At 45.7% G+C, this 26,347-nt stretch overlaps 1 protein-coding gene across 1 annotated transcript in view; it reads left to right on the top strand.

The window, feature by feature from the left end:
• SH3BP1 (SH3 domain binding protein 1) overlaps positions 1-26,347 on the top strand; it is a 259,744-nt gene that overhangs the window by 194,084 nt on the left and 39,313 nt on the right. The window contains exons 8-17 of the mRNA XM_086963028.1: positions 1,150-1,218; positions 1,606-1,696; positions 2,177-2,316; positions 4,800-4,911; positions 5,525-5,606; positions 7,037-7,117; positions 10,670-10,783; positions 11,253-11,350; positions 20,291-20,453; positions 20,716-20,870. Coding sequence (XP_086819154.1) covers positions 1,150-1,218; positions 1,606-1,696; positions 2,177-2,316; positions 4,800-4,911; positions 5,525-5,606; positions 7,037-7,117; positions 10,670-10,783; positions 11,253-11,350; positions 20,291-20,453; positions 20,716-20,870 — 1,105 coding nt within the window. The remainder of the gene's footprint in view (positions 1-1,149; positions 1,219-1,605; positions 1,697-2,176; positions 2,317-4,799; positions 4,912-5,524; positions 5,607-7,036; positions 7,118-10,669; positions 10,784-11,252; positions 11,351-20,290; positions 20,454-20,715; positions 20,871-26,347) is intronic.

The following is a 26,347-nucleotide window of genomic DNA, read 5'->3' as shown; positions in this document are numbered from 1 at the left end:
AAGGGGTTGCACGTTGGATTGCCAGCGTAATTCACTACTGCCACCAAGTGGCTGGTAAGCCCCTTGAAGGGCGAGTCAACGCGCACTCCACAAGATCAATTTCATCATCTGAGGTTCTTTTTGCTGGAGTGCCGATCAAGGACATTTGCAGGGCGGCTACATGGAGTAGTGCCCATACTTTCATGAAGCATTAATGCTTAGACTCTTCCACGCAGAGTGAGGTGGCAGTGGGACAGGCAGTCCTGAGGAACCTCTTCCAATGAGCGATGAGCTTTCCTTTCTAACCCTCCTTCCTGTTATTGCTATTGCACATTTTGTATCAAATGATGTTTACTGACTAATGTTTTAAATGTCTGGTGATTACTTATGAGAATATAGCTGCAAAGTTATTCCAGTGTTTATCTCACAAAATGTGCATTGTTGCTAACTGATACAAGCTATGGGAATCTATGAAAGTTCCAATACTGGAGTAAGAAAACAAGTTACTTACCTGTAACTTTGGTTCTCCAGTATTGGTAACTTTCACAGATTCCCATGCGCCCACCCTCCTCCCCTGGGAAAGCTCAGCCTTCAGCATATTTGGTTACACGGTTACACAAAGGCTACGAAAATTTGAAGCTCTGAGGCTCTCTCAGGAAGGTTCTAAGGGGTGAGGCTAATCTGATTGGTTGTTGCATTAGTTTGGTCTCTTTTACAAAAAGAGGTGGATATGCTACAAAATGAGATGAGGCCTAAGCCTTTTCTTTCTCTTTTGTACCTACTGCTATGTTATTTTTTTTATTTACCGAGACTCCCATTCCGACGACGGGGAATGATACAAGCTATGTGAATCTAAGAAAGTTACGAATACTGGAGAACCAAAGTTACAGGTAAGTAACTTGTTTTCATTCAGTAGATGTTGCCTATTGAGACTCACATATCAGTGTTATATCCGTGGTGTGGCCGATGAATAAGATTGCAGTAATGCCCAAGTTAACTACTTGATAGGCTATATTTGTTGTCCTGATGGTGGGTTTGATAGTAACAGGCAGACTTGCTCTTCAACAGGTAACCATAGCGATTGTAATGATAAAGGATCTGAGAATGATGATGAAGCTTATACCAGTGGCATTGATGATACTGAAGCTGCTCTCTCCCTGACCTTTTTAGGATGAGTACCTGGCTGATCTCTACCACTTCGCCACCAAGGAAGATGACTATGCAAAGTACTTTGTTAACGTAAGTTCCAGTGTTCATATCTTACTGTGATAGGGAGACCACAGACGGACACTGCCTTCTATCCTGAATTTTTCACCTACAAATCATTGCTTTCAGGTGTGGTTGTATGATTAGGTGAACAGAAGCAAAACAAGGGTACAAAACCCAAAATGCATTAAGTTATTACCCAAAGGTCCAAGGCTGGTAACAGTGTCCTTAATGATCTGGAGGATGGTGGTCACCCTCTACCATGTGGTCCCTAATACCGATGTTGTCTTTTCTACGCTTTCAATATTATTCTTTCGCCTGGTTTATTTGTACCCTCATTGCCTGTGGTGTGTTGTGTTTAATGGTGTCTCTGAGAAGCATGTATGATAGATCAAGTGCTTGTGTGTCTCTGTCTCACAGCTCCTGGATATCCAAGCAGAGTACCACCGGAGGTCCCTGAACTCACTGGACCGCGTCCTGACGGAGCTGAAGGAGAGCCACAGCATGACAGGTGAAGCCCACTTCCCTTTCAAGAAGATAGGGGCCCTCTATTGCAATTTTGCTCTACCTCACCTATGTGGAGGTTGGAGATAGCTAACTTATTTGCTTGACCTGATATTCTGCTGTGACTCTCAGTTATTTGGCCATCTGATGCCGCTATCTTGACAGGAATATGGTAGATTTTTCCCTCTGTTTGATAAGCCACTTGAGTAGATGCAAGAGGGTTATGGGGCAGTTTAATAGGTGTAGGCTTTTTAGAATACTGAAGGGGACATGGAGTGTGGTCTTGGAAAACCCCAAAGAGATTCTATCATCTCATGCTCTCTAAGTAATTTTCTCCTAATCACGGTTTCAGTTCAAACCAGCATAACCTTCCCTTGCTCCTCCTTACCTGTACCTTGTCATTTCAGTCCTCCCACTGAAAAGGCAATGCATTGTCTAGATCTCAATGCACGTCTCATTCCTGTACGCTTGCCCTTTCTCGTTTCAGACTCCCTGCTGAAGGACAGTTCGCTGTCTGGTGTGTACGGCGTAGATCTGGAAACCCACTTGGAAAAGTTCAGCAGGGAAATTGCCCTCCCCATCGAAGCTTGTGTGATGATGCTTCTCAGCAAGGGCATGAACGAAGAAGTGAGTATGAATGCCATTAGAAGAATAAGTCTGCTGACTGACTCTTCCCACTGTCTCTCCACTAGAACCCCAAACATTTTCCAAACTAGCAATTCTCCATGCTAGATCTCCCAGCATTCCCAGACAGCAGACAATCCTTGGTCCTTTTCACTAGATCCCGAAGCATTCCCAGGACACACCTTCACATAAAAAGAATTCTCTTTTATACCCGATACCCAGACATGCCCAAGGAGACTGTGTCATTTATTACCATAAATCCAGTGCTATATTTATATCGGTGTTTGCCAGTGCTTGGCACCCACACTAAATTCGTAACACCAGCACTTTTTTATGACCGTTCATCACATGGTGGCGCTGTGTGCCTATTTTCACTTTAGCAATGCAATATGCACTAAAAATAGTAATAGCAGTGCATCCACAGGCCATTGATACTCGCATTTTGAAGCACTTGCATCAGCAGTGGTTAGTGCATGCTGCAGTTGCATCCTTAGCGATACCTTGGGCACCGGCATTATTTTTTTTTTTAGAAACTAATCACTGCATGAATCACTCACTTCAGAGTCCCAGCCGGTCCTGCAGACTCACCCTGCTCTCAACCCACAGTTTTGTTTACCAGATCTCTACTCATTTATTGATGGAGGCCTTCATATATAAATCTGTGTGATTTATAAATGATCTACTGATGAATATATTTAAGAAAGGTTTATGAAGAAACTTTTATGCCGAAAAATACATTTTATAGTGTACTAAGTTATGAAGAATATGAGAACTAAGAAAAGGATTTAAAAAACCATCATTATAATCGTAATACTTACCCCTGTCCTAAACCCAGTACTAAACTTTTACCTAAACACTGTACTAATGATAGACCTAACAAATAAACAAGGAGGTTCTGGGGGTAAAGAAGGTCCAGCACACTTGCCCCACATATACACTACACTGTGGAACCAAGAAGTGTGCTGTTCCTAAAGAGGAAAAGGAGGTAAGGTCCTAACCGGGGGAAGGGGGCGGGGGCGTGGGGGGAGGGGTGCTCCTTTAAGAAGCAAGGGCCCTCGCACATCCGAGGGATGTCATGCTTCATCATCGGGCAGCTCCTCGTTGGGCCGGTGCTGCAAAACCCTACTAGCTACGCACTGAAGGGCACTTCATAACTGTGTGTAGGAATAAGTAATATATTCAGGGTGGGGAGGATGCAATAGGCACAACCAGCCGGCATCAAGTTGATGGCGAGATCCTAAGCCCTCACCCACCACCTCTGCAGCAGTGGTGACTTGCCACAAGATGCTCTCTCTAAGGAACACCGTTATGGCTGATGTAATTTGATGAGGGTATGGTTACTTATTCCTACACACAGATATGAACTGCCCCTTAGTGAGTAGTTAGTAGGGTTTTTAGGTCCTGAAGAAATGCCACGATCTTAAACACACTAGAGGGCATGAAACATGCTAACTGACATCCTTACTTTAATGCTTGATGAGGTTACTGGATCCTCCTCTTGCAAATATTGCAGGTTTTTAATCAGGACATGGAAACCGCTAATTAAAGTTGGTTCAGCTGGTTCTCATAGTTATTTTTAACTCACATGCTCCCCACTCTCTACTCCCCTTTGTATATACACCTCACAGACCACACACACCCGCTTCATCATCGGCCAAGACCACAGGAAAAAGATCTCCAGCAAAGAGCCCCCTGTGGGACCCGTTGGGCATTGTAGCGTTGGCCCAATGAGGAGCTGCCTGATGATGAAACATGACATGCCTTGGGGTGTGTGAGGGCCCTTGCTCCTTATTGGAGCACCTCTACCGCCCCCTTCACCCTCTGGTTAGGACCTTAACTCCTTTTCATCTTTAGGAACAGCACACCTCTTGGTTTTACTAACCATAGACCTAACACTTATGTTTAGCATGATCTTACACACAAGCCTAACCATGACCATTTCCTTACACCTAATCATAACCATAACACTGTCCCAAAGCCCAACCGCAACCCTAATTCGAACCCTAACTCTATTCCCAACCCAATCCCGCAATTTTCTCACAACCCTTACACAGTTCAAATCCTAACTCTAGAAGCCACTCCCACCCATATCAAACCTTACAACTTAAACGAAGTAACATTGACAATAGAAAAATTGTTTCCAATGTTTAATTGATTTTCTTCATAATTACTCTTCATGTTGGATTTCTTCATTTTTTTTTCTCCCAATGATGGGTTCCCTCGTTGTTCTTTCTTTTTTCACAATATATACAATCTTCACAAAGTATCCCAATCATTCCACAAAAAAGGCATGCATTTATCCACAATCCTCAATTAATCGGTCCTGATCCCTAAGTAGATCTAGCAGAGAAACCTTCTCACTACCTACAACTCCTCCACTGATACCTGAGGACAGGGTAGTAATAAGGTTTCCTCAGAGTTGCACAAGGCCTTGGACTGCGTACTGCTGATTGAGAACCTTCTGAGCCACTGGTCTTCTTCCACAGGGCCTCTTCAGACTCGCAGCGGGAGCCTCTACCCTTCGGAAGCTGAAGTTAAGTCTGGCTGGCGGATCTGGGGACTTGGAGGAGTTCTACACAGAGCCACACGCTGTGGCAGGTACGTCTACATAAAACAGCTTCTTCTATGAGATTTTGTAGTACAATAAACATCATTCACAGCCTCATGCACCTAAAGCCAAAATGAAAAACTCTTACATAACGAGAGACAACAGTCCCAATGTCTATGAAGTAAAATCTACAGTTTTGTGAAGTTACTTCTGACAATTATGGGAATTTAAAACAGTGGGCCAAAAATCTCTGAAAAAGTTTGATGCGAAAATAAATCTAACGAATATGGGGAACAAACTGGAAAATTATTTTTGTACGAAGAGTCTCCAGTTTTTCTAAGGAAGTTTCACCTACTAGCAAAGTTGTGTAATATTTACAAACCTACCAAATTGATTTATATATTTATTTTTGAGCATCATGGCTATGACGCTATTCAATCGATCCAGGACGCATTACGTGGACCTATATTGGATGTCCCCAACTGGGCAAATCACCTGTGCCTATTTAACAATAGCCAGTCTGAGATGGAATCTTTGATACCATTAAAGATGCCAACTCAAGCACGGATTGACACCCTTTGCAGCACTGGGCATGCCTTGCACCGACCCTTTTCCATCATAACCCTTCAGAGACAATTGACAACCTCTTTGCTTTTCTTCCAGGGGCTCTAAAATGTTACTTGAGGGAGCTCCCCGAACCACTGATGACCTTTGAACTCTACGAGGATTGGATGAAGGCAGCCAGGTGAGATGGCACGACTGATTGTGAAATACACAGCGCGTCCGAGGCATATCTTTGAAACACAGGCAGGAAAGACCTTGTCAAGCAAAAAGCAAGCAATCTCTCGATGACCCACTTTGTGGCACCCACTTTGTGAAAGTGATACCCTCTAAAGTCTAAAGCCTTCATTATGAGTCAGGCGGAGTCAAATCACCTAATGAGATTTTGGCCCGACTGATTCCAAGAGGGTTAGTTTTTACACATATGGGTTTTCTGAGTGTGAGATAACCAGACCTGATTTCACTGTGCGGTAAATTCCACAAGGTAAAATCGCAAGAGGATTTGGCTGCTCCAGCAGCCAAGCCTCCTTCCCAGCTTCTTAAATACAATACTCCAATTGGCAGAACATACATTTTCCTCGCCTCTCCTATTCCTCTTACTCCCTCCCACACTTCTCACACCATTAGAGGTCCCCTACCGTCATTTCACAGAATACATTCAGAGCAGTAAAAGCAACATTCTCTGCAAACACCGGAAAAGACTCCCTGGTGATATTTTTCAGTGTAAAATGTTTGAATATTGATATTGACTAATTTTTACAAGTCTTAAAACGTTGGTAAAAGTCCACCGGAAGCACTAACTCTGAAAACAGGAAACCCTCGTAATGAAACGTACCAACCACTAAATGTCAAATGGTCACAAAACATGCCTTCATAAATGTGTTTTCAGAGCTTTTCAAACAAAACGCTTTAGTGAAGGAAGAGGATGTGGCTTGCACTGTGTGAACAGATCTGTGGATAATTGGGGATAGCTGCCTTACGTGAGGCAGGATAGGCAAGTGTGGCTAGTGGGGATGTGAGTATCTGGCGCGTAGCCACTTCCAGGTTGCTTCTGGTGCTGACAGATTGATCTGTGTGCGCATTAGGGAACTACTTTGCCACATTACCAAAGCGATATGTAAAGCCAATGGCCGTGTGTCACCAACAAGTTTGCTTGAAGAATTGTCAACTGCAGTATTGTGGGATATCCCAAATACTGCGCAGGAAGCAACAAGGGTCTTGGGTTTGATGTTGTAGATTGTCAATTGTATCCTTTCCAATTGAAATTGGTGAGCGAGAAACAATTGGATAATGCCTTGGGAAGAAAGAGCGATAAAGAACACGAAGAGGGAGAAAGCGATAGACCTAGTGTTACAATAGGGAGAGAAGACGGAGAATAAAAAAGAAGGGTGATAGTGAAGAAAATTATAAACTAATGATCATAATGTTAATACTTCTTTAACTTTTTGGATAGTATTACAAGCCTGCTGTAAATATGTGTTGTTATTAGTGAGTGGTCCACCTTTTATTGACCTGACACTGATCTGCCAGTTGTTCTCACCTCTGCAGGAGACTCATGCACCTATTGATACACCTTAACCTTATCTTGAGTCTCTCACTCCCTTTTCTGTTCAGCATTAAGGAGCCTGAGGGGCGCTTGGAGAGTTTCAGGGCTGCCTTCAACAAGCTCCCAGAGAGGAACCAAAAGAATCTACGGTAAGCCAAAACAGAAGACATGGGTCAGTATGTAGCAGCTAGTATCTTATCAAGGGTACCAAAACCAGGCTCAGGAAAAAAGTAATTTTATTCCAATTGTAAAGTGCTAGTGTCATGGTCTTTACATTACATTGCATTTTGCTCTTTAATTGCTTTATAATTAGATATGGATGTTTAAAATGTGTGATCTCCTTGTTACGAAACATATATGACTATAACTCTTCCTTAAACAGCATTACACAAATACTATTTTGTCCCCGAAGCATATAATTTATTGTTTCTTACCTCACTCCCTTCTAATTTACTTACAAATGTTTCTTTCCCGTCCACATTATTTTACATTCAAGCTTCACTTTATTTGATCTTGGGTTTTAACCACGCATATCTTTCAAATAAATTCACATTTTGGATATTTGGTATTGATTCATGAATTTTAAACACAAAGTGCTATATGTCACAGTTCTAAATTGCATAGCAGCATCAGATGTATGTTAATCTAATGTGAACACATCACACCCATTCAAGATAGTTATCAACCACATCTTTTTGTCTCAGGGTATCAGAACGTAGCCCACTCTCCCAGGATTTTTCATTGCAGATGTCAGTCACAGGCAAAGTGAGACTAGACCTGACCAGATGAGTGAGGGTGAACAATCTGTTGAGAGGCCAGTCTAACGGGGTGGGATACATGTTTGGGTCTGTGCTTGGCTCAGGGATTTTGGTCTCTCACTCAGAGCTAAGAGTCTACAAATTAAAGGTAGCTGGAAGCTGTCTGTTGAGCACTAAAAGCGTTTTCTCACCACATCAATCTGAAGGTATTGTTGGTGAAGGTACACAATATATAACGACGATATGTCAACAAACGTGGTCACCAGATCTCACTCCTTAGCAAGGGTATCCGACAACTTTTTTTTACAGGCAGAGTAGAGAATCTCTTTGATTTTTGTGATTAATGTCCAGGAGATATCCAAAACCTTCACAGACTACCTGATTAGGGGCATTTTCTGTCTTTGGTCAATATTTGCTACCTTCCAAAGATCTTTTCACAGATACTTCAGCATTGGGTTTGTCCTGCAATAGTCATTTGCTTCCAGTCAGGATGCACGAGTAGAGCATTTTTTTGGGAGGGGATAGAGGAAAAGGCTTGGGCAGTGGGTGCTCTTTCTTGCCAATGGCATCAAGGTCTCCTACATGCATTTCGTCCTCTTTCTCTGATTCTCAGATTCCTAGTCCGAGTAAGGAGGTAGGAAGCTTAAGAGATCTTGATAGCATAGCACCAGAGTGGCCCCACTTGGATTGGTTTCCTTTCCTAATATCAATGAAAGAGACAGAGGAGTGGCTGTTTCCTATGTTCTAGTTTTTCTGGAAGTAGGGCAGGAGAATCTGGGAAGACTCAGACTACTGGCTTGAAAGTTTAGAGATTAGGAATGAGAAATAATGGTTTTGCTGGTAGAACTGGCTACAACTTTGCAAGCATCTAGAATTGCCTCAGCTCTCCAGTTATATGCTTTCGACTGGGGACCTTTAGTGAATGGTGTGGTGCTAAAAAATTGGATCCCAGGAATGCTCATTTAAATCAGGTTCTTTGCTTCCTTCAGGACTGTTCTCACTTGGGTCTCAGTATGTCCGCATTACAAAATCAGTGGGGGACGATAAGGGCTTTTACAATTTCCTCAGGGGACCTTTTTGATGATAGAGTTGGTCCACCGCCTGTTTAAGGGGTTGAGTAACATCCATCCTGTACCTTCTCATCTTTTTCCCAGTTGGTATTGGATTCCTTAAAGGATCCTCCTTATGAACCTCATAAAAGAGTAGATCTTATGAGCCTAGCCCTGAAAAATGTATTTTTAGTCACAATTACTTCGACAAGGATAATTAGAATCATTAGCTTGCGAGCATTTTTTGCAGACTTTTTTAAGATAGGACTGTCGTACTTCCAAGTACTTCTTTTGATACCAAAATTAATTATACCTTTAGCAACACATAGGAAGTGATTTTACTGGAATATTGTTCCTCTCTCAAGACACCAAGAGAAATGAAGAGGTTAGGCTCGATAATCCTGTTGTAAGGACAGCTCTCCTTATCTATTTAGGTAGAGTGGCAGCATTTAGAGCCTCATAGTCATTTTTTGTAAATTTTTGTCCAACGAAGAAAAGTGGAGACTCTCCTAAGTGAATGGGTTAGGTGTTTAATTTTATTGGTGTATAGAGCAGTGGCCCAATCATCACTTCTTAAAATTCAGGGCAGGTTCACAAGGAATATGTCTGCATCTCTAGCAGAGGTTTAGGGAGCGGCAGTTGCAGAGATTTGTAGGGCAGCCACCTGGGCTTCTCCTTCCACTTTTGTTCCCCTCTACAGGATTGTGTAGGAGGTGGATTTGAATGACATTTTTGATTCTACAGTTCTAACTTCTATGAAGTAAATATAGTTATATCTTGTGGTTTCTATCAATTTCAGTTAAAGTTTTGAGTTTGAGCATGCAAACATAGTTTTCCTGGTAATGATTAGTAAATCTCATAGCATGATGAACTGAAGCGAGATGGGACGATGCCCTAATTACTTACCAGTAATTGCATTATCTGAGTGCTATACCCTTGCTTTAATTCATTACATACCTTCCACCCCCCTTGTCGTCTCCCCGTCAACTAAGTAAGGTAGAGTTGGTGCTTTTAAACAAACAGGAGGAGTGGGGAGAAAGAAGGGTGCTATTATTGGTTAGTTTACATGGTGATTGGTGTATGGGGAGGCAGGACTGCCTCATAGTGTGATGCCTTAAAGCTAGGGCTCAGAGTAACGCGAGTACAAGTAAGTAGTTAGAGCATTTTGGATCACTGCTTCTTGATACCAGCTTTTTAAAACAATAATTTGCAAGCAACTAGGTGAAACTCTACGATCTGTTCTTGGAGCAAGTAGTACATCACATCCTCATAGTCTATTAATTATATTTCTTGGGCTGTATTATCTCATGTTGATAATTTAATTGTCTTCAAATGATTACATATATTTTGTCTGATTAAAGTTAACTGCACCCACAAACTTTGGTAACCATTGCACACTAGTTTTCATATCCCCATGTAGGCATGACCCACAGTGTAATGCTGAATGAATATCCCATCCAGACCACAGGATGACTTGCATGTCTATGGAACAACAGGGACGGCCTAGTGGCATCAGGTTTCATGTCCCAAGACCATCTTGACAACTCGAGATGCGATGCTGTCAGGTTTTCATTAGTGAGACTAAACCACAAGACGTCCATTTTCTATCTTCTTCCTGTCTGGCATCTTTTTGTTTTTCATGAATTTGTTTCTGTATCCTGTACAGCATTTGTTCACTTGGACAGCCCACTTTTCTATCTACTTTCTTCTCTTGTATTTTTACCCACCCGGGAGAACATTCCCATCTCCTCTCCTACTTCATAGACACACTCACCCATCATTGCGTTAACTAACTCCAGAATGCTCTCCACTCTAGGCTTTGCACATGAACTCATCCTCTTCTTCTCTTCCTGCACATGTACCCACTTGGGTTCTCTTTTTTTCTTACTTTCAGATACCTCGTCAAATTCTTATCGAAGCTGGCAGAGAATCAGGAAGTGAACAAGATGAGTCCGGGGAACATCGCCATCGTTTTAGGACCAAACCTGCTGTGGCCCCGAATTGACAAGTGAGCAGAGTCTGTCCACCTTTATAAAGGGCCCGCATGTTGTTATTGAATGAGTTCCCACAAAGCTGTGCCACTACACTGCAACTATGACTACATTAACCCCCGCAGTTCCACCACCGGCATCCACACATAGCGCTCCCAATGCAACCCTACTCTACCATGGAATGTCTACTGCTAATCAACCTTTTGGGCCCACACAACATCCTTCCTTTGCCCCTCAATCCCCCCCATTCAAGTCTGGAAACCCACTTGCTGCTCTGTCAATGCACCTCTGTCTTCAGCTGTTGCACCATCTCCTCTTTCAAATACATGGATCTCCCAATACTCATCAATCCTGAACTCTAGCACCCGCTGCTATTCCTGTACATAGACCCACATACAGCTCTGCTGATGCTCCTCGATCATGAGCAGTTCAATCCTAAACCATGCTGCTACCGTACTCAAACCTTTCCCTCTGCTCTCTGCCCAGGGACTCTGCCGAGCTGGACATGGCGTCGGTTTCTTCCATCCTTGTGGTTGGTGTCGTGGAAGGTCTTATTCAAAGCGCTGACGAACTCTTCCCAGGAGGTTTGTAAAACCCATTTCTATGCCAAAAAGTTTAAACAAACTTGCACAAAGTATCTGCAGGTAATATGACGACATAAATGTGCCGCCTACTTTACAGTATTTACCAATAAATGCTGAAAAAAAGCTGTTTGCCACTAAACACCTCCTCTGTCCAGTCGGTGAAATTAAAACATGCTTACTTATTTCAAAGTGGAAAAAAGGGGATTAACGGAGAAGTTGTGTGAAACATTGAACACCAACAGCAAAACTGAAGATGAAATAAAAGTTGCATTGCTGTGTGTCCCATATGTGAGCTACTCAATAATAGTTGTTTCTGATTGCATCTTTGACTATGCAGCTATTACAGTGGGGAATGTGGGCGAGAGTAGATATAGCACCATGTCACCGACAGGTATTAGAATATTTTTATGTTTAGAACTCCATTGAAGACAATGGAGTAGCACCAGGTTTATAATTGCTGGTATAAGCCCTGAGTTCCAACATACCAATTTTTATCTTCATGTTTCCTCCTTTTTTAATTTAGATCATTCTACACTTATTAAGTGTAATGTTCTAATAGCCTTATAGCCCTTCTGTGTCTGGCTAAACAGCTTGGTAAAAGCCCACTCTCTCATTATAGACCTGACCCGCCTCAGGTTCATGGCCTTTAACAACCGGTATAGTTTTCACCAGCGGGCTATAAGGCTATATTCAGACACTTTATATAAAAGAACGGGCTGAGTAAATCAAAACGTTTTTTAAAACAGTGGCAACATTCATAGTGCTTGGGGAGAAAAGGAAACTGGATAGGAAGCAGGGTTGGTGATAGGGAGATACTGTAACGTCATCACTCCAACATCAACATTCATGTATCAATTAACCTTCATTTACCTGTGATAGATTTAACCTTAAGAGATTAGAATTTGGTAGTAGCCCGTGGAAAACATGGGAAGGAAAGTGGACGTAGATGTACATTCAATATAAATTTACTTTTAATTTTTTTATGGAATATGAAAATATCAGGTCAATCTGCTAATAAATATAAAGTCGAGGGATAATGTTGAACAAGAAAAAAGGTAAATTAAGGGTAACAGAAAAATGAAAGATATTAAACATTGTTAGAATTGTCTTAGGTGGATTACAAGAACATCCTCTATTCTTGTAGAGAGGAATATCCTATTCAGTCAGACATCGATGATGCAAACTAGTGCTGAACGCCCACTGAGAATTGGTTCCTATGTCGAAAAAGTACATAGGATTAAATGTATCATTGTTGTGTAGTGGGGGTCTGGAAACAAGAGGTAACTGGGGACAAAGAGAATGGAAAAGAGAAGTGGAAAAGGACCTTCGCTCCTCTTAAACACGGAGCACCGTAGAGGAATGGGAAAAAGTTAATAAAATAAAAATTAGTCCAGGGCCCAAAGAAACAGCTCAAAATGTATACCTGAATGTTTCCTCCCATCCTTGAGGAATTCACAACCTCTTGGAAGCTGTATCTATCACATATTACTAAGGACGACTACTCCAATCCCCTTTTGAGGTAAATATTTCCAGGAGCAAATATACTAGTGTATTGTATTTTTTAACTCATTTAAAAATCTTTGCACAAGAGTCAATGTACTTTGTAACTTTCTTTTCTTTTTTTCTTAATCCCCTCCCCTGCACTCCATTCAATTTGGGCAATGTACACCAACAATCTCTATTATTATTCTTAGTTCATATATCTTTCGGAATAGGTGCTCTATCAGACAGATGTATCTCAAGCCTATTAGTGGCCCTCTTACGTTAATCTAGGATGGGCAAAGTTGTGACACTTCCCTACATTAGGATTGTAAAGCTTTGTTTAAAACATTGTAAAAGTCATGGAGTCAGTTAACCGTAGTTAACAATGGGACAGAATCCCCAATGAAAACCTGCTTTAAGCAAGAAAATTATAGTACATCGCATAGTGTTTTAAAAAAAATGTTTGTTACCACTCATTCAGATAATGAGAATATATTTTGTACTGGAGAAAGAAAAACTCTGCTAAGTATGTGAGTTGTACTATATTTGGTCAATTTTCTATCCTGGTTTAAAAACTCAGGCAATGTAGTTTGTGTAGAGCTCAATATAAATATTGTTAAGAATTTTTAAAGTCCATATTATTTGTGATCTCTTTTTGAGATACTCCTTAAAGATGTTCAACCAGTTGTTTTACCCTTGCCACCGTCTCCTCTCAGAGGTAACACAGTTTTAGTAACTGACAACTTTCTAATTCTATTTCCAGCCGGTTTGGTGACACTTGACCATTGTTGTACAATAAAACCTTCTAAGGGTTTTGACACTCCTAGTATGTTAAGCTCATGCATTAATTAGTTAATTGGTTGCTGGGGTTATCCAGTATTAGGGGTGTCTTTCATAGATTCACATGCCTGAATCATTCCCCGTCGTCGAGACGGGAGCCTCCGGTACATAGAAAAGTAATGTCCTATAGACATACATAGAGAAAAATAGGCTTAAGGGCCTCACCTTAGTAGCCTATCCTTGCCCTTATGTAAAAAGGACCAAACTCTTAGAGCCAGCCAATCAAGTATCACCTCCCTCTAGAACCTTCCTGACAGGAGCCTCAGTCCCTCAGATTTTCTACCGCACGTTGTGCTAGGGAGTCTCCAGCCTGAGTTCTCCTCAGGATCTCTTCAAAACCAACTTGTTCACTTTTAAAAGTGAGTTCTTTCTTCAAAATCTCGAACAGAATTGCTTAAAGCCACTTATCACTGCAGTAAGTGATTTATTTCTTCAGAATTCTGGCATGTCTGAATCCCAGAAGAAAGCCCTTTTCAGGGCCTGCTCTTCATGTGGGAAGAAAAGGCTACATGTGGAAGACAAGCATGACCTATGCTTATATTGCCTTTATCCTGACCACATACCTAAAGACTGTAAGATATGTAGGTCTTTCCCTAACAAGACCTTGAGGGACAGAGAAGGTCGCCTGCTCATCTGGCTGGACAGGCTTAAAGAGAGGGAAAATGTGGAATCCTCAGAGGGAAGCTTTTCAAGGACCTCTGAAGTCTCCCTGAAGAGGCCAAGGGTGGCGTCCCCTGGCCCCTCAGACACTCCTCCTATGAAGGCACAAAAGAAGTCTTCAGAGGCAAGATCGACAAAATCTTCAGTGTCTGAAAAGGATTCTCAGACTTTTAAGAAGCCAACCCAGTCGTCCAGCAAACTTGCGACATCCTCCTCGGCGCAAAAAAGAGTTGTGGCGCCAGTTTACGTCTCCACAGCGACGACGACTGTGTCGACGACGACAGCGTCGTCGGTCTTCTCCTCGACGACGACCACTCCTTCATCGTCGTCAGCAGGTAAACCTATTCCATCTATAATACTGCTGAAGCCGTCGTCGACGTCCAAAAGCTCGTCGACGACGAAGATTGCCTCGTCGACGACGACATCGTCGATGAAGAGCCCCCCCGTCGACGGGAGTGTTGACGACGAAGACGTCGACGGGAGTGTTGACGACGAAGACGTCGACGACGAAGACGTCGACGACCAAATCACCGTCGACGAGGAATGAATCATCGACGAGCGTATCGTCGACTAAGGCATCGTCGACGAAGAAAATATCGTTTACGGAGGCACCGTCGACGAAGGTCATGCCGTCGACGAGGGTACCGTCGACGGGGGAATCGTCGTCGGCATTGGTCATTACTGAGCCGTGGAAGAAATCCAAGCTGATAGAAACTTCGTCTATGGCCCTACCACCGTCGACAACACCAATGACGACGGCAGGGGCTCCTGCAAAAGGTTCTGTGTCTGGCAAACTGACCAAGAAGCAGATTACACCAGAAACAACGTCACCAAGTAAGGTGCAAATTCATTTGCCTACGGACATTCTCCAGAGTGAGGACTCTGAAGAAGAACTCCTGGATCAGGCTACTTCCCCTTCAGACCTTCACGTGAAACGTCAGAGCACAGACGAAGAACAGGATGAGATGAGCTACCAGGAACACTCTTTCCAAGCTCAGGTTCGCACAGAGGTCACCCCGATGGTATGCCTTCCCGTTTCAATTGTAAATGACCTTAGATACCTTATCCAGGACTACAAACAGCGTTTCCCGGAAACGCCGGCAACTGAGACAGGGGGCCCGACGCCTGCTACAAATACACCAGCGGCAGCCCCAAAACAGACACGGCCAACTACTCAGGTCCGCCATGAGAAAGTGCCACCTCAGGTGATAGAATCATCAGATGAGGAGGCTGAAGAAATGGAAGAGGGGGAAGTCCAAGAAGACCACACGGATCACGAAGTGGAGGAAGAGTATGTGGCATCCTCCCCAGCTTCTCCCCAACCGCGCCAGGCAGATTCACCGCCAGTGGACATTGGCGGTTTCCATAGAATAGTGGAAAGAGCAGCGAAGCGATTTCATATGGTGATGGAATCGACTGAGACCGAGTGCTTCTTACATGACTTCAAGGAGCAAACAAAGAAGACAACGAAGTAGATCCCAATAATAGACTTTCTCTGGGACCAGGGAAAGAAACTGATGCTGACGCCGGCCTCTGTACCTGCGGCTGTTCCACGCCTGGATAAAAAATACAAGGCTCCAACCACAGCGCCAGCTTGCCTTAATGGGCACCCGAAACCGGATCGGTCGTAACCCAGGCGGCCCAAAAGAATTCTCGCAACCCTTCCTCTCCTCTGTCAGCCCCACCGGACAGGGAGGGCAGGAAGTTGGACACAATCGGTAAAAGGTTTACAAAGACATCGGCCATGACCATCAAGGTGGCCAACTCCATAGCCCTGTTAGGGCGTTATAACCTCCAGCTTTGGGAAGATATAGTCCCATATATAGCGGAACTGCCAGACACAGTTCAGGAGGAGGTCAAGGCACTGCTTACGGAGGGTCAAACCTCGGCAGCTGAGATCATTGATTGTGCCATAGATGTAGCCATGACGGGCTTTCGACAACTAGCTGGGGCAGCAGTCCTGCGCCGTCAGGGATGGCTTAAGGCATCATCATTCAGACAAGAGGTGCAGACTAAGGTGCTGGACATGCCCTTCGACGGCCAACGCCTTTTCGGGGACAAGATTGACGATGCGCTCCAAGCGATCAAGAAAGACACTGATACTGCTAGAGCACTTGGTACTTTGCAGGCAAGGAACCAGTCCTTTCGAGGCAACAAATCCAGGGGCCAGTCCTCCTACAGGGGATCCTATCAAAATAGGTCCTCGTATTCCTACCAGAATAAATCTCAGTACCAACAGAAGCAGCAACAAGGTCGTCAGACTTCTTATGGGAGATCAAACTTCAGGGCCAAAAAACCAGAAGAGGGGCACCGGCGGACGCCAGTGACCAATTACTCCAGCCAGTCCAGCAACTATATCCCTCATTAAAGACTGGAGGAAAATTGACCCATTTCCTAGACAATTGGCACCTCATCACCACAGATCGGTGGGTACTCCAATTAATAAGATTCGGCCATTCCCTGGAATTCACCACCATCCCACCTGCAACCCCTCCCCGCAGGCTTCTGCACAAACATCTACGCCTGCTGCTCCAGGAAATATCTGCGATGTTGAAGAAAGGAGCAATCGAGCGAGTTCCATCGTCTCAAAGAGGGAAAGGATTCTATTCCCGCTTCTTTCTTATACGCAAGAAGGAGAAAAAGTGGAGGCCCATACTAGACCTCAGGGCACTCAACTAAGGAAAAAAGAGATTTTATGACATCTTTGGATCTCCAGGATGCCTACTACCACATCCCGATACTCAAGGGGCACAGAAAATTCCTGAGATTCGAGGTGGCAGGACAGCACTACCAATTCAAAGTCCTACCGTTTGGCCTCAAATCCACACCGTGGATTTTCACCAAGTGCCTTTCACCTGTGGCAGCTTTCCTGCGTCAAATGGGTCACCAAGTCTTCCCCTACCTCGATGACTGGCTGGTAAAGGCACCTTCAGCTGCAGGCGCGACCGAATCCTCCAACGCCTGCACCAATCTTTTTCAGCAACTAGGATTGACTCTCAATCACGAGAAATCCTGCATGACCCAACAAGAAACATCACCTTCCTCGGGGCGACCTTGAACACGGAATGCGCAAGGGCATTTCCTTAAAAGGAAAGGAAAAACAAAATAATATCTCTGGCCACGGCTGTGGCATCAAAGAAGTCCCTAAGAGTTCGAACTACAAATCACTCCTAGGAATGATGTCTTCTTGTATACTCCTCATCCCTCACTGCAGACTCAGGATGCGCCCATTGCAAGAAGCCCTCACGAACCAATGGACACAGAGTACAGGTTCTTTCGAAGACATTGTGAAGATAACACCCCAAATATCCAAGAGCCTGGAATGGTGGAGAAATCACAAGAATTTGTCTATAGGACTGCCATTCCTACTTCCAGCAGCACCTCTGGTGATCACCACGGATGCATCCCTGGAAGGCTGGGGAGCGGTCCTCCAGGACCTCCAAATCAGCGGCAAATGGACAAATCAGGAGAAGCAACTCCATATCAATCTTCTGGAACTGAGGGCTGTGTATCTGGCACTACAAGCCTTTTTACCACGCATCCAGAACTTCCAGGTGCTCGTCAGAACGGACAACACCACGACGATGCACTATCTCAACAAACAGGGAGGAACGCGTTCGCTCACACTCTCACGCGAATCGCAAAAGGTCTGGAACTGTCTTGTACTCCATGGGATCACGCTGAGGGCGGACTATGTCCCGGGCAAGGACAACACCATTGCGGACGCCCTAAGCAGACAGAAATCCCTCTCCCACGAATGGGAGCTCGACAAGAGTACGCTGGATCACATATTCTCAGAATGGGGAGTCCCAGGAATCGACCTGTTTGCCACCAAGGAGAACGCCAAATGCCCAAACTACGCAAGCTGGCGTCCCCAACCAAGGTCACTCGGAAATGCTTTTTTCCATCGGTTGGTTCAGCGTATTTGCGTACGCTTTTCCACCATTTTCGATGATTCCCAGGGTTCTCAGGAAGATGAAGGCGGAGCCCTGTACCCTGATCCTAATTGCCCCGTTCTGGCCGAGGCAGCACTGGTTCTCGGATCTTCATCGCCTCTCCATCAGGACACCGATTCGTCTGAAGCAGCACCCGAATCTGCTGACCATGTCCAACGGGCAGGTGCAACACCCGAACCTGCAATCGCTCAGGTTATCGGCCTGGCTCCTGAGCACAGAGAGTTCTGTCATCTAAACATCCCGCAGGAATGCAGGGACGTGCTGGCAAAAGCAAGAGCGAACAGTACCAGCAAAACGTACTCTCTAAAATGGAAACGATTCTGCATATGGTGTTTAGAGAAAGGCCTGAGACCACTCCATATCACACCCGAACAGATATTGCCATATCTACTGCACTTGGCACAGTCAGGATTGGCGCACGCATCCATAAAGGTGCATTTGGCGGCCATTTCACGATTCACCAGGACTTACAAAGGACCGTCTCTCTAGTCCAATAGGCTTATCAAGCAGTTCCTAAAAGGACTATATAGATCCTTCCCAAGACCTAGAATGGTCCCACCGACATGGCACCTCAATTTAGTCCTCAACCAACTCATGAAGCACCCTTTTGAGCCATTCATCGAGCATCCATCAAGTACATCTCATGGAAGACGGCTCTGCTGCTCGCTCTAACATCTGCCAGGAGAGTCAGCGAGCTGCAGGCTCTATCCATTCAGGAACCCTTCATGCAGTTCAAACAGGACAGGGTGGTGCTGAGGACAAATCCCAAGTTCATACCGAAAGTGCCTTCAGACTTTCACCTTAATGAACCGATGGTTCTACGTTCCTTCTTTGCAAACCCTACCACCGCAGCAGAAAGGACGCTACACTCCTTGGACCTCAAAAGGTGTCTAAAGTTTTACATAGACAAAACAAAGAGCTTCAGGAAGTCATCACAGCTATTTGTGGCCTACAGTATGCCAAGGATGGGTATGCCTCGAACGAAACAGAGCATCTCAAGGTGGATCTCCTCAGCGATAGCATTCTGCCATGACAGGGCCGGACGGCCTTTGAGTGCTAATGTTAAAGCGCATTCCACCAGAGCGATGTCCACATCAGCAGCGCTGTTCGCTGGAGTGCCGATTTTGGACATATGTAGAGCGGCGACGTGGAAGTCACCGCACACCTTCTCCAGACACTACTGCCTGGATGCTGAACTTATGAAGGATGCAGCAGTGGGCCAGGCGGTGCTTCGCCATCTATTCCAGTGAGGTGAGCCTTCCAACACCCCGCCATCCTGGTATGCACATCTCTTGCTATTATGATATGTTGATGTATGCTAAGGTTTCAAAGTCGCATGGTAATATGTGTATTATCTAAAATGACTATATAGCATGATTACATCAGAAATGTGCATAATGTTTGCTTGCTACTCTGATTCAGGCATGTGAATCTATGAAAGACACCCCTAATACTGGATAAGAAACGCGTTACGTCGCGTTTCTCTCTAACTGTATTACGCCTACCTAGCTTGGTGCGTACGAAAATCTGAGGGACTGAGGCTCCTGTCAGGAAGGTTCTAGAGGGAGGTGATAGCTGATTGGCTGGCTCTAAGAGTTTGGTCCTTTTTACATAAGGACAAGGATAGGCTACTAAGGTGATGCCCTTAGGCCTATTTTTCTCTATGTATGTCTATAGGACATTACTTTTCTATGTACCGGAGGCTCCCGTCTTGACGACGGGGAATGATTCAGGCATGTGAATCTATGAAAGACAGCAATACTGGATAACTGCTGTTACAGGTAAGTAACGCTTTTCTTCTCTCCTTCTCCCCTCTTCCAGATGCCTCCAATTGGAGGGTTGATGTGGAGTTTAACGTCTGCACTCATTCAACTTTTAGTCTCACTCTTTAACTGGAGGGGAAGAATGCATTCTGAGTCAATATTTTGTCTGTCCTTGTAACCTCACTGAAACATGTCCATTCTTCCTTCCTAAACGCTTCTCTTTTTTTCACTTACTATAGATTTTGACTTTAACGTTTCTGGCGCCTTTGCACCTCCGACTGCCAGTACACCCGTGCCACTGAATGGAAATGACACTCCCTTAGAACGAGCAGGGACCCAAGTATCGGACGTGGTGACCCCAGTATCAACTGCCAAAGAAATCTCCCTAACTCCAGTAGAAGGGTGAGTATGGAAAACACTAACTTGGTTTGCGGGTGCTGAAGGTTCAGGGCAATGTTTGGAGTCACTGGGCAGCAGAAAGTGTGAGCTTGTACTTTAAACTGCCTGTAAGTAGCCTTTAACAGTTCAGAGATGCTGAAAATTAGGACATTTCCACTGGGTATATCAACACATTGTATTTACATCTTTAAGAAGTGGCACAATTGTGGAAGCAAGTTTTGTTTTTGTTTTAAAATATTAACCCTTTCTATTCTCTCGCTTTCAGGAAAGATTCAGGCCCAACCACACCAGCTTCCATCCATAAACCTGCACCAAAGGCAGTTCCCGAGAACGCCAGCCCACCCCCATTCCACGTAGCAGAGAGGATGGCAGCAGGCCTGTCACCTCCTGATCAGAACAGCCCCAATACGCTGCGCAGAGGTAAGTTTTTCGAGATGCTAAGGGGTCGATTCTCAAACTTATTTGTGTGTGTACATTCCATGTACACAGGCAAATGGCTTATTATATGTGTGCAAATCCAGGTTTTGTATTCACACATCCTTGTTTGTCACTTGTAAAAGGATTTACTCGTGCAGAATTTTACCCCACTATGGTGGTATATTATGCATGTGTAAATCATTTACTGGGCAGGGGAAAGGCATTCCAGGGGGGTGGTGGCCTGGAAAATTTGGGAACCCCCACAACATCTAATGGTGATTGACAAATTTGTTTGTGACTTACTTCTATCATAAAAACGGTTGGATATTCACTCATGTCAAGAGCAGGAGTAAATCCTTTTCCAGCGTGGAAATTGTCTGGGAAGGAAAATAACTCCCATTGTAAAAGGTACAATTGCACCCATGTGATGGGATATTTGCCTTGGCATTTGTACCCTATGTATAAGTAGGCATGCCAAAAAGTCCTTCATATGCATTCATCCACTCTGAAAATCAGCTTTGCTCATTACATTATAAATTACCTGGACCTGCTTTCCTTCTGACCCCAAAATGCCCTTCGTTTCATGTTTCTAACGTTTGCAATTGTAATAGTCTTGGATGAGTCTTAGGCTCTGAAGAAGTATGGCTTAATAGGGGAGGTATGTACTGTTAATTGTTGATACCCTGGGTGATGTATAAACCATGTGTGGCAAATATCTCCTGTTCAGAGTTTGTGCATAGAAAATAGAGAATTATGTGCAGAATTGGCATGTAGCAAATCCAATTCAGCATTTATCAATTTTTTACACACATTTCCCCATATACATTTTGCAGGTTGTAATGGAAATATTAAGGCGGTGCCATCTTATCCCTGTGCAAATTTCATAAACCTCAGTAATCAAGGAAATACAGGCTCTTTAACAAACAATAGCAGGCTGACCTTCCCCCGTTAGGCCATGGTCTCTGCTCTTTTGGAGGAGTCTACCGATACACACTTTGATATCCCCACCTGCTTGCTGGGATCACTTAGCTTTCAGAATAGCAGTGGTTGCAGGAGTCGCTCTAAAGATTGAACAATTGGCAAGTGCCCATCAGACAAACGTTTATGTTTTTTGTAGAATACATTTCCAAAGTCAAGTCAAGTCAAGTCATGAAATTTGTATAGCGCACTACATACCCAGAGGGTTTCAAGGCACTTAGGAAAAGGGGGGGAGGATTATTTGTCAAATATCCACGTTTTAAGCTGCTTTCTGAACGCTAGGTGATTCTGGGTGAGGCGAAGGTAAGCGGGGAGTGAGTTCCATGTTTTGGCAGCCAGGTATGAGAAGGATCTGCCTCCCATGGTGGTCTTGTTGATGCGAGGTACAGTGGCGAAGGCTTGGCTGGAAGAGCGAAGTTGGCGGGCGGGGGTGTAGAAGGACAGCCGAGAGTTGAGGCAATCTGGTCCGATGTCGTAGAGTGATTTGTGTGCGTGGGTAAGCAGTCGGAAAGTGATCCTCTTATTGACGGGTAGCCAGTGGAGGTCTCTCAGGTGACCAGAGATGTGTTCGTTGCGTGGGATGTCTAATATGAGCCTGGCTGATGCGTTTTGGATTCGTTGGAGTTTCTTCTGGAGTTTAGCGGTGGTGCCTGCGTAGAGGGTGTTTCCGTAGTCCAGTCGGCTCGTGACCAGAGCATGGGTGACTGTTTTCCTTGTTTCGGAAGGGATCCAGCGAAATGTTTTTCTGAGCATGCGAAGAATGTTAAAGCAGGAGGAGGATACGGCGCTGACTTGTTTGTTCATTGAGAGTGAAGAATCTAGGATGACGCCTAGGTTCCGTGCGTGGTCTGTCGGGATGGGTGCTTTTCCGAGGGCTTCCGGCCACCAGGAGTCATCCCAAGCCGAGGGGGATGTACCTAAGATGAGGACTTCTGTTTTGTCTGAGTTCAGTTTCAGACGGCTTTGTTTCATCCATTCTGCGACTTCTTTCATTCCTTCGTGTAGGTTAGTTTTGGCGGTGCTGGGGTCCCTGGTGAGAGAAAGGATCAGTTGAGTGTCATCCGCGTAGGAGATGATGTTGAGATTGTGTTGGCGAGCGATGGCCGCAAGGGGGCTCATGTAAACGTTGAAGAGGGTGGGGCTGAGTGAGGATCCTTGTGGTACGCCGCAGATGATTTCAGAGGCCTCGGACTTGAATGGTGGGAGGCGGACTCTCTGGGTTCTTCCATTGAGGAACGAGGTGATCCAATCAAGTGCTTTTCCTTGGATTCCGATGTTGTTGAGGCGTTGTAGAAGGGTGCTGTGACAGACTGTATCGAATGCTGCAGAGAGGTCGAGGAGGATGAGGGCGACTGTGTCTCCATTGTCCAGTAGAGTTCGAATGTCGTCTGTTGCTGCGATGAGGGCGGTCTCAGTGCTGTGTTTTGCTCGGAAGCCAGATTGTGAGGGGTCGAGGGATTTGTTGGCTTCGAGGAAGGCGGCGAGCTGGTTGTTGACTGCTTTCTCGATGACTTTGGCCGGGAATGGAAGAAGCGAGATGGGGCGGTAGTTTTTGAGTTCGGTGGGGTCTGCTGTTGGTTTTTTCAGAAGGGCGGTGAGTTCAGCGTGTTTCCAGTCATCCGGGAAGGTGGCGGAGTTGAAGGAGCAGTTGATGACGTCTCGGAGGTGCGGAGCTATGACGGAGTCTGCTTTGTTGAAGATGTGGTGAGGGCATGGGTCTGTGGGGGATCCAGAGTGGATGGAGTTCATCAGGCGGATGGTGTCCTCGGTGGAGATTGGGTTCCAGGCGTTAAGGGTGTTAGCGGGGGGAAGATGGTCTGCAGATGGTAGGGTGGGTTGGCTTCCGGGTTGGTTGTCGAAGCTGTTGTGGATGTCAGCAATCTTGTTGTGGAAGAAAGAGGCTAGGGAGTCGCAGAGGGTTTGAGAGGGGGTGATGTCGTTGGAGTTGGCCGAGGGGTTGGAAAATTCCTTGACGATGTTGAAAAGTTCCTTGCTGTTGTGGGCGTTGTTGTCAAGTCGATCCTTGAATGATGTTTTCTTGGCTTTTCGGATCAGTTGGTGGTGAGTACGAATGGCGCTTTTGAAGGCATCCTTGTTGCTGGTGGATGGGTCTTTTTTCCAGGCCTTTTCAAGGGAGCGGCACAGTTTCTTGGATTTCTTGAGGTCATCGTTGACCCATGAGGCCTTCTTGTTGCCAAGTTTGTGATGACGTTTTTTCAGTGGTGCTAAGGTGTCGGCGGTGTTGGATAGCCAAAGGGTGAGGTTGGAGGCGGCTTCGTTGGCATTAGAAGAGAGGACTGGGGGGTTTAGAAGGAGCGATGAGGAGATCTGGTCGATGGTGATTTTGTTCCAGTTTCTTTGTAGAGTTGGTTGGTGGTGGTTGATGGGTTTTGGTTTGTTGTAGGTGAAGTGAACGCAGCTGTGGTCAGTCCAGAGGAGCTCCGTAGTGTGGCTGAAGGAGACATGGTTGCTGGAGGTGAAGATGGGGTCGAGTGTGTGACCTGCGATGTGGGTGGGGGAAGTGACCAGTTGTTTAAGTCCGAGGTTGGCGAGGTTGTCCAAGAGGGTGGCGGTGTTGCGGTCGTTGAGCTTTTCGAGGTGGAAGTTGAGGTCTCCTAGGAGGATGTAGTCTTTGGAGGGGAGCGCGTGTGGGGTGATGAAGTCCGTGATGTCTTCACTGAATTTTGCGCGGGGTCCTGGTGGTCTGTAGAGGAGGGTGCCTCTAAGAGTTGTCTTGGGGTCGATGTGGATCTGGAAGTGAAGGTGTTCGGAGTTATCGAGGTTGGCGTCGGAGTTGGTGGAAATGCGGATGGATTTCTTATGGACGATAGCGATTCCACCTCCTGTATGGTCGGTGCGGTCCTTGCGTGTGATCTTATAGTCTTCAGGGATAGCGATGGCGATGTCAGGGGCGGAGGAGGCGTTCATCCATGTTTCCGTTAGGAAGGCGACGTCAGGAGATATGGTGTCTAGAAGGTTCCAGAGGTCAATGGCGTGCCTGTGCATCGATCGGGTGTTGAGAAGGATGCATTCTAGGTGGTTGGGGTCGGGAATCCGTGGTGTGGTCGTAGCGGAGATGTTGTCGGTGCCGCTGAATTTGCAGGAGTAGCAGGAGAAAGGTCCATGGGTTTGTCCAGGGGCGGCTTGGACGCAGTTGGGAGCGCGACCGGGGTTAAGGGCTAGGAGAGTGGCGGCATCGTAGGTAATGCGGGAGGGCTGGGCAGCGCGAGGGGCAGGGGGTCTGGCGCTGGGCGCGGTCCAGGCGCGGACGGGCGTAGACGGGCTTACCTTTGGCGCACCTTCGGCGCGGATTGGGCGCGGTCGCTGCGCGTGGACGCTGCGCGCGGGAGCTACTGTCATATATGGATAGTGGAGGGGGAGGGGCGAGGGCGTATCAGCTGGGAGGCGGGGCGGGTGCACGAGGACGACGACGAGGACAACAAACAAAATGGAGGCGGAGGGGGGAGGCACAGCGTAGCGCTACAGGTAAATGCGCTGAGAGCGTAGGGGAAGCAGTTGTAATCTTACAGAGCGCAAATGAGGCACAAAGCAAGCAGAATGTCAACAAAGCGGCATAATTTCAGAAGCCACAGAGCGCCAATGCAAATACACTATGAGCAGATAAACAGCGCAGATCAAGCAAAGCGCTACTTAGCTATGCAGCAGGCGAAATGAACCAAGTGAATAATTCTGGTAAACGAGGCAAAGCAGCGCGGAGAAACCAGCTGTCTGCAGGGACAGTGGGAGCGACTCCTCAGCTCGTGGGAAAGGAGCGAGTCACGGCGCTTCCAGGGGCAGGGAGCTATTTGAGGACAGTGGGAGGGCGTATCAGCTGGGAGGCGGGGCGGGTGCACGAGGACGACGACGAGGACAACAAACAAAATGGAGGCGGAGGGGGGAGGCACAGCGTAGCGCTACAGGTAAATGCGCTGAGAGCGTAGGGGAAGCAGTTGTAATCTTACAGAGCGCAAATGAGGCACAAAGCAAGCAGAATGTCAACAAAGCGGCACAATTTCAGAAGCCACAGAGCGCCAATGCAAATACACTATGAGCAGATAAACAGCGCAGATCAAGCAAAGCGCTACTTAGCTATGCAGCAGGCGAAATGAACCAAGTGAATAATTCTGGTAAACGAGGCAAAGCAGCGCGGAGAAACCAGCTGTCTGCAGGGACAGTGGGAGCGACTCCTCAGCTCGTAGGAAACCAATGGCATCAATGTGTAGAGAGATTCCTCTCTGTGTGTGGGGGCCACTGAAAGATTTCTCTGCCTGGGACAGCCGCATTTTACATGGAGTCTCAGGGAGAGAAACCTAGTGACAGTCATCACGCCCTAAACAGGGCAGGGGGACCATCTTTGGGATCTCAGGCCAAATGTTCTCTATGGCAGAGCCAGTTGGATCCATCCTTATAATCCATGCAATTCCCCACCTCTAAATGGTGCTGGGCCAGGAGTTTGGTGGGGCTTGGCAAGGGGTTCACCAAAGGTGACAGTTCCCCTGCTC

Source organism: Lissotriton vulgaris, chromosome 1_1 (assembly GCF_964263255.1).
Source record: "Lissotriton vulgaris chromosome 1_1, aLisVul1.2, whole genome shotgun sequence".
Classification (NCBI taxonomy): domain Eukaryota; kingdom Metazoa; phylum Chordata; class Amphibia; order Caudata; family Salamandridae; genus Lissotriton; species Lissotriton vulgaris.
This window is presented reverse-complemented; position numbering and strand designations above follow the sequence as displayed.